This window comes from Microcaecilia unicolor, chromosome 3 (assembly GCF_901765095.1).
Source record: "Microcaecilia unicolor chromosome 3, aMicUni1.1, whole genome shotgun sequence".
NCBI classification, from domain to species: Eukaryota; Metazoa; Chordata; class Amphibia; order Gymnophiona; family Siphonopidae; genus Microcaecilia; species Microcaecilia unicolor.
Genome location: NC_044033.1, coordinates 103,998,177 through 104,011,725, shown reverse-complemented (window position 1 = coordinate 104,011,725; position 13,549 = coordinate 103,998,177). Strand labels below are relative to the sequence as shown.

Below are 13,549 nucleotides of genomic sequence, written 5' to 3'. Positions count from 1 at the left end.
CAATATGTTGAGGTGTTCTTGGGCAAGTGTAGTGGGAACTAAAGCCAAAGCCAGACAGAGTCTACAGTCTGTGTTCCACAATTGGCAAGACTGAAGAGTCATCAAATCCAGAATAAGGGAACTAAGGCCAATGCCAGACAGATGCTGGACAGACTTCTACAGTCTGTGTGCAGCAAATGGCAAAAGACAGGTGAAGTTTGGCAACTCCACTGTTGTAGATCACTTTGTCATGTGCCACGAGTGGGGGTGCTGTGCAGCTCAGGTGGGAGGGAAAGACATCTTGACTGGTAAGTTGAATACTGTCAGCAATACTTGAGGATGACATATGGTTATAACCAAGACTCCCACCATGTTTGGATGCCTATATGGTTGGCATAGTGGAGACTTGACAACCAGTATTTAAGAATGAGTAGCTGGGGCCCACACAGGGTGGCAGGCATGGCTCTGGTCACCTTGTTGGGCAGACTGGATAGACTGTCTTGGTATTTATCTGCCATTATTTACTATATTACTATGATATGAAGTGAAACTGTGCTGGGACTTTCCCATATTGTCAAAGGACATGTGAGAATGACTAGACAGTATACATTCAATCTTACAGAGTCTAAATTATATTTAACAGATTGATTCTCTACATATGACTGAACAGGTAAATGAACTTGGAGACAGAACATCTAAGTTTCACTTTATATCACCAGTAGGTTTGAAAATCTTGGTAGAACTAGAGCTTCTGGGCTGTCAGCCAATATCAGAAAAACAAACTTACTGAACTAGAATATAAACATATCTAAGTGTACTGAGGGAAGAATTTGAGTTAACATATATTGCTTATAGTTCTTATGTCAATCTCCCTCCCTCTCTTTATATCTACATATATACATACACATATACATGCACTCCGGAAGAAAGGTAGAAGAGGGGCATTACGATAAACATATTCAAATACTCCCACGATAGGATGAAGGTGAAAGGGGATAGACTCAGGAGTACTCTAAGGAAATATTTCTTATGAAAAAGGTGGTGGATGTATGGAACAGACAACCTGTAGAGGTTGTGGAGATAAGTAGTACATGAATTCAAGAAAGCATGGGAGAAGCACAGATAATGCCAGTTTAAAAGAAAAAAAAATGTCAAAGGAAGAAATTAAAGTGAAATTAACTCCTAAATTTGTATACCTCTGAAGGAAAGGAAGGGGTTGTAAAGTTTAGTAGATAGTATGAATGGACAGACTGGAGAGGCCATATGATCTTTATCTGCCATCATTTTCTAGGTTTCTCCCCCCCCCCCCCCCCCCCCCCAAAAAAAAAAAAAAAAACAGCTTCAAGGTCTTGTAGCAAGGTAGAGCAGCACAAAATAAAAAAATCTTGCCCAACAATCTTATACAACAAAGAGGAGCTGAAAAGTCAAAATAGAGCTACCATGTATGGGCTTTAGACATTTTTGAGAAAGGTTGGAAGTGTCAGTTAATAAGAGAACAAGCATAGTTATGTGAAACATATGTTACAAGATGATCTGCTCGTGCTGGTATTTTAGAAACCATGTAATAAGCAGAACAGAATCAACTAAGAAGCAAAGAGAACTCTACAATTCACAAGTCTGGTGGCTCCAGAACCTTTTAGGTCACCACACACATGGTACTGGGTTCACTTTGATGGTGTACCATGACACTTTCTCTCTCCTCCTCCTTCCACTGGCATCATCACTTTCTCCCACTCACATCTGCACCATCTTCCCTTCTTTCTTAATCTTTCCACCTCAATCCCTCCCTGAATCACCACCTTGCCTTCAGGCCTCTGGATACTCCTTGCCTGCTGCTTGTCTTCTGGCCTCCTTCTGAAACTGAAAGGATGGCAGGCTCCCAGAGTATCATAAGACTCGCTGGTGCCATGCAGTTCTAACTTATGAAGGAAGCCACCAGAGAAGGAAGCAACAGCAGGCAGGATATATTGTTTGATAACGCTCCTTACTAGTGGAAGGCTACATATCAGCGAGCCATGGGAAAAGGCAAAAGATAGACTACACTAAAACCTTATGCTTGATAAATTTTCCTAAAATATCCTCTATTGCTCCTCTTATCTCGTTTAAAAAATATATATCGGAGATATTAACGATTCCTGAACAAGCTTATCCGCTGGTTACTAAGATATACTATTTGTCACCATATAAAAAGAAAACTACGAATCAACCTATTGCGGAAAGAACTGATATTTCTTTTGATGCTTTAAACCTTACTCAATTGATTGAGGAAGATGAGGTGGGTTCCAAACCAGCAACAGTAATAGTAACTTTTGTGTTACAACCTGACCGAGATTGGATATTAAAGCAATTCTTCCGGCACAGGGATGAACTCTTTATGAACTATAAGATCAGAGTGTTTCCAGATATTGCTAGAACAACCCAAAAGCGGTGTCAACTTTTCCTTAAGCTCCGTCCACAGGTATTACAAACGGGTGGTTTGTTTTGGTTGAATTTTCCTTGTAAATGTATATTAAAAGTAAATTCGGTAAAATATGTTTTTTATGACCCTCTGCATTTAACCTCTTTCCTAGATTCAAAGAATGTTGTAATTTCAATTATGCAACCGGTAGTAATATCGTCTACTCCGTAATTAATAATATAGTCTGAGTTTCTCTTCTATTTGCTTAACTTAGTAAGTGAAATTTATATTTCCTAGAATTGTACCTTGTTCCTGCTTAATTGTGGATGAGATCGGATTATATATTTCCTGTTATACATTTGAGTAATATGATGTTAATATTACTAATCTTTACTGTATCTTTTCTGTATCAAGTATATTCTTGATTTAATATGTGAAAAGTTTAAAAAATAAAATTAAAAAAAAAAAAAAAGACAGACACCTCCATCAACTGTATTCTGACTTGCTACAGTCTTTCCTGTATAGGTGGCCAAATTTTCACAGCACATGTAAAGTTCCTCCACAGCACAACAAGAAGTAATTTAGTCATACTACGTAGGCTCTAGAGTCCTTTTGCAAAGGTTTATTTATGTGGATATTTTTCTGTAGATCATGCTCCACTTATACAATACCTGTAACATGGCCTGGTCACCAGCCTTAACATCCTTGTTTTCATCTTCAAATATACATCCTCTGTTCACTGCACTTGTAAAGGAATATGTTCTACCCCAACTGGAAGAGCGTTTGTGTCCAGAATGATCGGAAGAGTTCTTCAAAAGACAGAGATAAAGACATATTATGCTTCTATTCATAAAATTTTACACACAAGCCAAGTCAAAGCAATAAAAAAAAGAATAATTTGGCTTCACTACCACCTGTAAACAAATTGTGTTAATTGCTTGATCCTTTAGCAATTTTGATACGAACATAAATTTAAATCCAGCCTAGTAGCTATGCAGCAATACTGAACATTATGATCTGGAAAAAACGGGTTTGATTCTAAAGCTCAGCTTTTACTCTTCAGGGCTAACTGGTGTTGGGGAGCATTCGTGGCTAAATGGGAGGAAGGGCACCTCAAGCATCTTAGTGGCCAGATTCTGCACATTTCCTGGGCTCTTAAAGGAAATAAGGTCCATGGACCCTCGACGGGTTAGATTACAAAAGGAAAAGAACTAAAATGAGAAAAGAAATTCCTGGATAGTTGCAAATGAAAGACCATAAGCTGTAGACCGGGGAAAACTGAACTGGAAACCCAAATGTGGGAGGATAATGCTAGTTTAAAAGAAAAAAACTGTAAAAGGAAGAAATTATAGTGAAATCTGACTCCTAAATTTGTGTATCTACCTGATTGTCCTCAGTATCAAGCAATGTATTCTCTACAGTGTGCATATCAACTTGATCAGTTGCAATCTTATCTGGTTCTTCCATAAATACAGGTTTCTCTTGTAGTATCCACTTTCTGTACACCTTTACTACTTTCCTTGTTGCAGATATATCACAGGAAGGCAACAAAAAAGCCTAGAACACAGAGTCAAATTTAAATTAGACTGCTCTACATAAATCAGTTTAAACATTGCTCTTCACGATTTTAATAGGAAAACTTAGTTAATTATTTGATAATTTTCTTTCCTTTAGTCTCAAAAGATCAGTCCAGAGAAATGGGTTGTGATCATTCGCCAGAAGGTGGAGAGAGAGAACTCTAATGAGTTGTGCCTCATAAGTTTGTGCGCTTAACAACTAAGCCAGTATTCGATAAAGCAGTGAAAGAGTGACTTCCAGAGAAAAAACTCCAGTCTCTAGCTAGAAAAAAAACTATAAAATAAAGGGCAAAACTCGTGCCTTAGAAATAACGGAACCAGAACAATACAAACACCTGAAATTACATAGAACGCGTAAAAACCGAAAACATCACAGAAGGGGGGCTCTGGACTGATCCTTTGGGACTAAAGGAAAGAAAATTATCAGGTAATTAACTAATGTTTATTTCCATTATGTCCCAAGAATCAGTCCAGACAAATGGGATATGCAAAAGCAATCCTTAAGAGGGAAGGGACTGTGATATCCCTGCAGCAAGAACCGTAGTCATGAAGGAAGCATCTGCTCAAGCAGACACATCCAAATGGTAATGCTTAACAAAGGAATAAGACAACAACCATGTGGCTGACTGACAGATCTCTGCCAACGAAACTATCCTAGATTTTGCCAAAGAAGTTGCCAAAGACCTGGTACAATAAGCCTTGACGTGCATGGGAGCAGATCTACCCCTAAGAATGTAAGCCAAGAAATAGCCTCATTAAGTCATTGAGCCACTGTAGCTTTGGAGGATGGCAAACCATTCTGGGGTCCCACAAACAGGACAAAAAGATGATCAGACCACCTGAAATCATTGGTAGTGGTAAGATAGCGCATAAGGACGCGCTTCACGTCCAACAGTCAAAAGGAAAATGTATTCTGTAGAACAGACCTCTCTGGAAAAAGAAGGAAGAAACCCAGTCTGACATGAAAAGAAAATACAATCTTCGGCAATAAGGACGGAACTGTCCGTATGGGAACAATAAAGTCAGAAAAGTGGAGAAAGGGATCCCTGCAAGAGAGAGCTTGAAGCTCTGAAAAACTCCATGCCGACAAAATAGCAACTAGAAGTACTGCCATTAAAATAAAATCTTTGATAGTTGCCAAATGAAGGGGCTCAAAGGGGGCTGGCTGAGGAGTCTTAAGAACCACTTGAAGACTCCACTGAGGACAAATATTGCGGAGGGGGGGGGACACAGATGAGTGACTCCCTTGAGGAATTGCACTATATCAGAGTGAGCAGCCAATGAGGCATTCTGTATCTTACCTTTATGACATGCCAACGCTGCCACCTGAACCTTGAACAAATTGAGAGCCAAGCCTTTTTTGAATCCCTCCTGAAGAAAGGATAAAATTTGAGACAAGGAAGCACAAAATGGAGGAACACCATTCTGTGGAGACCATAGCATAAGAAGAAGTAGCTGGCTTACAGCAACGTAATAGTAACATCATCCAAGTAACCCCTCTTCCTCAATCATGCCCTAAGAACAAGACTGTAAGACTACAGCAGAAGGAATCCTCCATAATTACTGGACCTTGGTGCAATAAGCTCATCTGTGGAGGAAGAGCAATTTGAAGACGGATGAGGTATGCATATCAAGGATATCTGGGCCAGTCCAGAACTACAAGAACGACCTTCCTGGATTGACGTGCAATCCTGTGCAACATCCTTCCCACGAAAGGCCATGGAGGAAACATGTAAAGGAGGCCTGTGCATCCATTCCTAGGGAGTCTTTCTCCCTGAAGCGGCTATAGAACCTGTGTACTTGTGCACTGAGTCTGGATACCAAGAGGTCCAGAACCAGAAGGCCCCACTGTGTGGAAATGAGGTGAAATGCAGTCTTTGACAGTTGCCATTCCCCTGGGTCCAGTACACTCTACTGAGGAAATCCGCTTGTGAGTTCAGTGAACCTGCTATGTGAGACACTGAAATCATCAGACTGTTCAATTCCGCCCACTGAAAAAGAAGATATGCCTCCTGGACTACAGATACACTCTTTGCTCTTCCTTGTCTGTTGATGTATAACACGACTGTGACAGTGTCCGAGAGCACGTGCACCAGCCTCCTGCAAAGAAAAGGCCTAAAGGCTAGTAGAGCTTTCTAGACAGCTTGAAGTTCCAACCTGTTGATGGACCAGGAAGCCTCCACTCTTGACCAGTGGCCCTGTGCAGAGTGGTGGAGATAATGGGCTCCCCATCTGAAGAGGCTGGCATTGGAGCTGAAAACACACCAACTGGGAGTCTGTAAGGGCAACCTCACCTGAGTGTGTACAAGGGGAAGCCATCCAGTCAGACTTAGTTTGGCTTGATGCATCCACAGCACCAGCTTGTCTTAAGTACATGAGATCGGAGACCACCAGCTGAACAGGGATGACTGTAAGGGCCACATGTGGAACTTCACCCAAGACAGAACATCTAATAGTTGCTGCCACAGAACCAAGAACCTGAGCATAATCCCATGCCCGTGCGCAGGGAAGAGAGAGAAACCTGAGAATTTGCTGTTTGAGCTCATGATGCTGAGGCAGTAAAACCTTCCCTGCCTGGGTATTGAAGCACACTTCCAGAAACTCCAGGATCTGGGTGGGGGTGAGATGACTCTTGCTGTAATTCACCACCCAAACCAGCGCAGAAAGAAGAGACAGGACTGTCTGGATGCCACATCAGTGGCTCATGCCTCAACCATAGCCAGCGACACACTGAAAAGGCCAAGGTCATACCCTTTGCTGACGTTCAGAGATTAACATAAAGAGCATCTGACAAATAGGACAACTCCGCCTCTAGTGTAGGGAGAAAGTCTGGAGGCGAGTCCAACCTGGATAATTGTTGAATTCACGATAAAGAAGCCTTAGCTACAAAAGAAGAAATTGCTGCCTGAGAATTTAACATAGCTAGCTGAAAGGCAAGCTTCAAGGAAGCCTCAAGCTTAGTCATGCATGTCCTTTAATGCAGTGCTGCCTTCAATAGGGATAGTGGTACATTTACTAACCGCCGTAATAAGGGCATCCACCTTAGGCAGAGCAAAATGCTCTAAATCAAATGGCAAGAGGAGATACAATTTGGACACAGCTCAAACCACCAAGTGATTAGAATTGGGGTCTCCCACTGAGCTGCAATAAGCTCCTGCATAGCCTCATGAATACAGAAAGATACAGGAGGTCTCTTAGTACCTGACATAATAGATGGAGCAGGACCAGAGGACTGAGAAGCAGAGGAAGAAATGTTTAAAGCCTTCATAGATTTTTGTGATCAACAGAAGCAACTCTGCTCTCAAAAACAGCCTAGCTACAGTAGGATCATCACCCCTGTCTGCCTCTGAAATGTCCAAGTCAGGGCCATCAGAATACACAGATAAAAAATCTCCTGAGTCCTTCGGAGGAACATTCTCCAAATTCTGTGAAATGGAAAGTTTTTGTTTCTTAGGAAGCTGCTCCTCAAAAGCAACGTGAGGGAAAGAAGGAGAGGCAACTTCAGCTGACTTTAATAAAAAGCTCTGATGTAATAAAAGAAAATATTCAGGTGAATATGGCAGAGACTTCTACCCCCACAAAACGAACATCCCGGAACACGGTAGTGGGCGAGGAACCCGCTGGCAAAACGGCCGCTGAAACCTCGTGGAGCACAGGAGCCGTTGGCACTGAGGCCACCAAAACCGCCATCAGAGCTGGACCGGATTGAACTCCTAGAGACAGACGGCCAAAGAAGGCAAAAGTAAAGCAGAGCGTGCAGGAACCGGTAGCCGAGTGCTTAGCCCCACAGCATGTACAATAGGCTCGGACATACAGAATAAATATACTCACAGAAAATAGCCAATCTCGTGACCTCCAAGGCACTGAAGCCCCACAATCTTCCCAAAGCACAAGCACTCTCAAAAAGAACCACAGTAGCTGGTTTGGGGGGGGGGGGGGGGGGGGTTCAGATAGAGGCAAGAGAAAAAGAGAAAGGAAGACTGAGATAAAGAGGTAGACCACTAGGTTTACATCTGAGGCACAGGATATTCTCAACCCCCAAACACAACTGAACCTGCAACCAGGACAGGAAGCCACATAGAAGTCAATACAGCACAAAGGAGCTGCTATCCCGAATGATGGAGATAGAGAACTCTATGAGTTGTGCCTCAAACTCCTGCGCTTAGCAACCAAGCCAGTATTCTCAATCTCCACCTGCTAGCGGATGACCACAACCCATTTGTCTGGACTGATCCTTGGGACGGAATGGAAACTGATAAATAAAAACATTGAAGGAATAAAAGAAAGTATTCTAACTAATCAAGGGGGTATTTTACTAAAGGTTTGCTCGAGTTATCTGCAGCAGGAATAAAATGGGACCTGCTACAGATAACTCGAGCTAACCTTCAGTAAAAGACCCCCCAAGTGTTGTAAAATAATTGGCAATGACTCATTCTTAACACAAAGAAGAAAAGTAGTAAGCATCTTTTCAAATATATTCTAAACGTTTCCACTTTGCAGAGGAAAAGACAAAAATATATAAGTACATAAGTAATGCCACACTGGGAAAAGACCAAGGGTCCATCGAGCCCTGCATCCTGTCCACGACAGCGGCACCTGGCAAGCTTCCCAAACGTACAAACATTCTATACATGTTATTCCTGTTATTCTACGTTTATGTTTATGTGATTAGTTTGCAAAGGATTTATTTTTTAAACTTTCATTTAATTCCATTCAATCTGGCTGAAATATAGCACATTAAATTTCCTAAAAATTGCTCCTTTCAAATCTGGACTGCTTGGAATACTCAAAAAACAGTAATAATTCTTTGGGTTTGGTATTTTACTGTCAGCTAACTTGGCTGCGATAAATCAAATCAAAATCTTATATCATGCCAATATCCCCTTGCCAGGGTTCAGTGTGGTGTATATACATAATCATACAGAAAGGCTCTTATTATATCAGACACTATTACATGGCACTACTGAGGATTCCAAGATGTGTTTCGTTTCCTGCAGCATTTTCAATCTATTTGATTCAAGGCCCTCCTTAACATACAAAGCTACCCCTCCACCAATTCGATCCACCCTATCGTTACGATATAATTTGTACCCTGGTATGACAGTGTCCCACTGATCCTCCTCCTTCCACCAGGTCTCAGAGATACCTATTATATCTAATTTTTCATTTAGTGCAATATATTCTCTCTCTCCCCTCTTATTTCTTAGGCTTCTGGCATTTGCATATAGACATTTCAAACTGTGTTTGTTATTCCTATGTACATCTTGCTCATTAGTTGACAGTGTTAATTTGCAAGCTTTTGTCTGATTTTTACTTAAGGTCACCTGATCTACTATGGTCTCTTTTGCAACCTCACTATCGGGATACCCTATCTTCCCTGTTTTGGTGATATCTTTGAAAGATACATTGTTCCGAGCCATGCGTTTTTGAATGACTGTTGGCCTAGGTTCTAGTTTGATGAAGGGCCTGCTACATGTAAAGCCTCAACTAAAAAAAAAACCCAAACTTTAAAATATTTATTTATTTTGATTACTTCACAACTTTTTCAGTAGTAGCTCAAGATGAATTACATTCAGATATACTAGGTATTTCCCTGTCCCCAGAGGGCTTACAATCAAAGTCTGTACCTGAGGCAATGGAGGATTAAGTGACTTGCCAGAGATCAGAAGGCGCAGCAGCAGGATTTGAACTGGATTTCTCTGGTTGTCATCCCAGTGATCTAACCACTAATAAAGCTTCCTTTTGAGCCTCTAGAATGAACAGTGTTTCCCAAGTCAGTCCTGGAGTACCCCCTTGTCAGTCAGGCTTTCAGGATATCGATAATGAATATGCATGAAAGAGATTTGGCATATAATAGAGGCAGTATATGCAAATTAATTTCATGCATATTCATTGTGGATATCCTGAAAACCTGACTGGCAAGAGGGTATTCCAGGACAAATTTGGGAAACAGTGCTCTAGAAAAAGCACCTCTCCAATCCCTAACAAGGAAACTGCTATTCCTTGTAGCTATCACTTCATCTAAACAGACTGGTATCCCAGTTCCAAAAAGAAATCTGGTAAACTGACTGGCCATTCTTCTCAGCTCCAAGGTCAAGTCCCATCAAATTAGAGCTACTGCCACATAGGTAGCCCTCTTGAAGTCTGCTTCTTTGAATACTATCTGCAAGACAGCTACTTGGTTCTCTCCTCATATGTTTACTAAACACTACTGTTTGGAGCAGACCTCAACACAAGACAGTGCTACTTTTAATTACGTGGTGCTAGCCAGTCTGCCCTTATGAACTAACATCTGAAATTTGACTGCATAGGTTTGTCAAAAATACTAAGACAATTCAGCGCTGAGTAGCCCTAACCTTGGGAGTCACCCACTTGTGTGCCTTCTGATGGAAAAAGCAGTGTTGCTCACTTGTAAAAGATGTTTTTCCATGGACAAAAGGACTGGATAAGGCACACGATCCCTTACCCTCCCCAAAAGGTGACTTACTGTTTGAGCTTGTAAACCAACTGAAAAGCTAAGGATACTGTAGTTCATGGGAAAAATCATGCACATTCAGAACTTTACAATAAGTTCTGAACTTAGTAAAGTAGTTCTGTTCCGGCACCATCAGATGACATCAGCCACTTTTATACCTCACCAATCCTGCTGTCTACAGAAAACTGTTACAAGTAAGTAAAACTGCTTCTCGCGGCCATCTTCTTGGAAACAGGTTGTACAAAGTGGGTTCTGCCACATACAGAATTACTGATTCTTAAGCAAGCCATACACAGGAACTACAATTGGACCTTTCAGTGTCTCTATGCACTTTAGAAGACCAAAAACATCTGACCATGGCTATTGCTTCTTGCTACAGTGGAAAAAGTACTTATTTTCCCATCCGGTGGAGGCATCTAGGATCAGAGATGTTCTCAAATGAAGATTCTTTTCTCAATGGAAAAGAGATTCCTGTAGAATATTTTTCTGCCTCATCAAGAGAGCCCAGGTGTGCATACAGGGGAACCAAAAACATCTCTATCTGAGATAGATTCAATCTAAGCAAGGAGGAAGACAATGGATGCACCGATTCAGGCTGCAAGTCTAAGTAGATTCCAGAGAGTTATGCCTATTAAATAAGGTGTTGCACTAGGTTGTTAGTGCAGCACATTTGGCTGGTCTTTGCAAAAAAAAAAAAAAAAAAACTTTAAGAAATTCATTAAAATATATTTTGCAGGAAGGGATGCAACTGCTCCAGGATAGCTAGTGGGACTGATTATGAAGGCCTGTCTGATATTGTGACAATCAAAGTTGATAAAATAGACTGTTGCACAGAGGCATGTTGAAGGTCAAGCAAAGTCTTTACTGGAACAGCGTTATCTAACTGAATAGATCTTGCACCATGTCCATATCTACACACTCTGCACTGGAACTTCTATGCAGAGGAAGGATCCAGCCAACGGTGCTTTGTCTGAAGAGTTTCAGCACTGACATGTTTACATTTTAATGCTTTGGGAGGAGTTGATAAAGCCACCTTCCCTTCAAGTCTGCACAGACATCCAGAGGGTGGCTGAATTAAAGGCCTAGAAACCTCTGAAGAAGCACATGCCAGTTTTAAAAGATATCTGGTGGTCTTAATGGGTGAGTGGACTTTTGAAGACATTATGCCAGGAGGAGGTTGAGAGTTGTCTATATTCATGACTCTCCTCCACAAAACGAGTAGATTTCTGAGCAAAGGAGATTTTTTTTCTCCTTCTGAATTTGAGGCAACCTCCTTTTAGATTCATAGTGGTCAGGAATTTTCTGCTGCATTTTGTTCACAGCCAAAATCCAGATTTTACAGCCATGTTGACCTCGTAGAAAAAAAAACAGAAAAAATAAACAACCTGATAAAAAACATCAGAAGTTGTTTTAAATTGAAAACAAAAAAAATGTCAGGCCAGCGCTGTTTATCCTCTATTCAGCTAAATGGAAAAACAAAACTGAAAAGCCAAAGAGAATGCTGCATATGGGAAGGGCCATAAATGCTCAAACTTTTACGCTAGGTTCTGAGCTGCACAGAACTATTAGGTCCTGGCAATATGCAGCTGTGTCATCCACTTCTATGCTCAACTCAATCCTGCTAATCAACAGAAAGTGTGCAATTGAATGTAGGCATTCCTGGGTGCAAAGTTTTGCAGAGCAGAGGCAGAGTTGCAGATGCCCATATTTTATAAAATTCTGTACATATGTATGAGCATAAAATACATTCTCCATACCATAAACACTGAAACACACACCAACCTATATTAACCCCAAATAAAGTACAAGGGATGATTGTAACCAGTTACAGACCACTAGCATCAATTCCACTGATTACTAAATTAATGGAAGGTATGGTAGCACAACACATGGAATTCCTAAACAACTTCTCGTTATTACATAAGTCACAATCTGGTTTCAAACCCTGTTACTGCACAGAGACAGTCTTAACTTTAATATCTAATTTTAGAAGAGAAATTAGTAGAGGCAGAAAATTTCTTATCCTACAATTTGATATGTCCAGTGCCTTTGTCATGGTAGACTATAATATAGTAGTGAGAATACTTGACAACATGGGAATATGTGGCAGAGTCCTTCAATGGTTCAAAGGTTTCCTCAAGTTAAGAACATATCAAGTGAAATCCACAGGTCTCATCTCCCCATCATGGACTCCTGTATGTGGTGTGCCACAAGGTTCTCTTTCATCTCCTATCCTCTTTAACATCATCATGGCCCCACTTGAGAGGGAACTAGAAAAAAATGGCTTCAACACCTTTATTTATGCAGATGTGACCATTTGCATACCTTTCAATAATGATTTAAGCGAAATTTTGAATACTGTTAAAGCAGGACTAGACCTGATGGAATTGTGGGAATCCACCTTCAAACTGAAAAATAAATAGGGGGTGGGGGGAACAAATTCCTAGTCTTTATGATCCATCCCATTCATACTTTGCCAAAGAATTTAGTTCCCACAAGAACAGAACATAAAATTCTAGGTATTACAATCAATCAACACCTTCCTTTTGATCTGCAAGTATCTCTAGTGATAAAGTCTTTTAAAACTTTTTGCCAGGTGAAAAGAATTAGCCCCATTTCCTCAAAAGAAATTTTCAGAAACTTAGCCCAAACTCTAGTACTATCCCAATTTGATTATCTTAACACAGTGTATGCAAGATGCAAGGACAGGGTCATAAAGAAACTGCAAACTGCCCAAAGCACTGCCACAAGACTTGTTTGTAACATCTCATTATTTAACAAGGCATTACCACTCCTTTACTCTTTGCATTCCAAATTGTCTATGGTATGGCCTCTGACTATATGCTCCCTTTGATTGACCTCCCTAAGTGTAATTCCATCCCTGGACCAGAGGATTCCTGTTTCTCCATCATCCTAATTGTAACAAGATTATTTACAAAATAATCCTCTCTGCTGACTTTTCCTATCAACGTACTAATTTGTGGAATCTTCTTCCAAGGGTTGTTAGATTTGTACATGATCACTGTTGCTTTCGGAAATTATTAAAAACTTTTCTTTTCAAAAACTTCCTGCAACAGGATAATGGAAGACAGGGATAACCACTTTTATGCAAAATGCTGT

General features: G+C 40.8%; 1 protein-coding gene across 1 annotated transcript in view; it reads right to left on the bottom strand.

The window, feature by feature from the left end:
* Positions 1-13,549, bottom strand: part of RALGAPA2 (Ral GTPase activating protein catalytic alpha subunit 2) — an 898,249-nt gene that overhangs the window by 777,961 nt on the left and 106,739 nt on the right. The window contains 2 exon segments of the mRNA XM_030196220.1: positions 3,049-3,186; positions 3,761-3,934. Coding sequence (XP_030052080.1) covers positions 3,049-3,186; positions 3,761-3,934 — 312 coding nt within the window.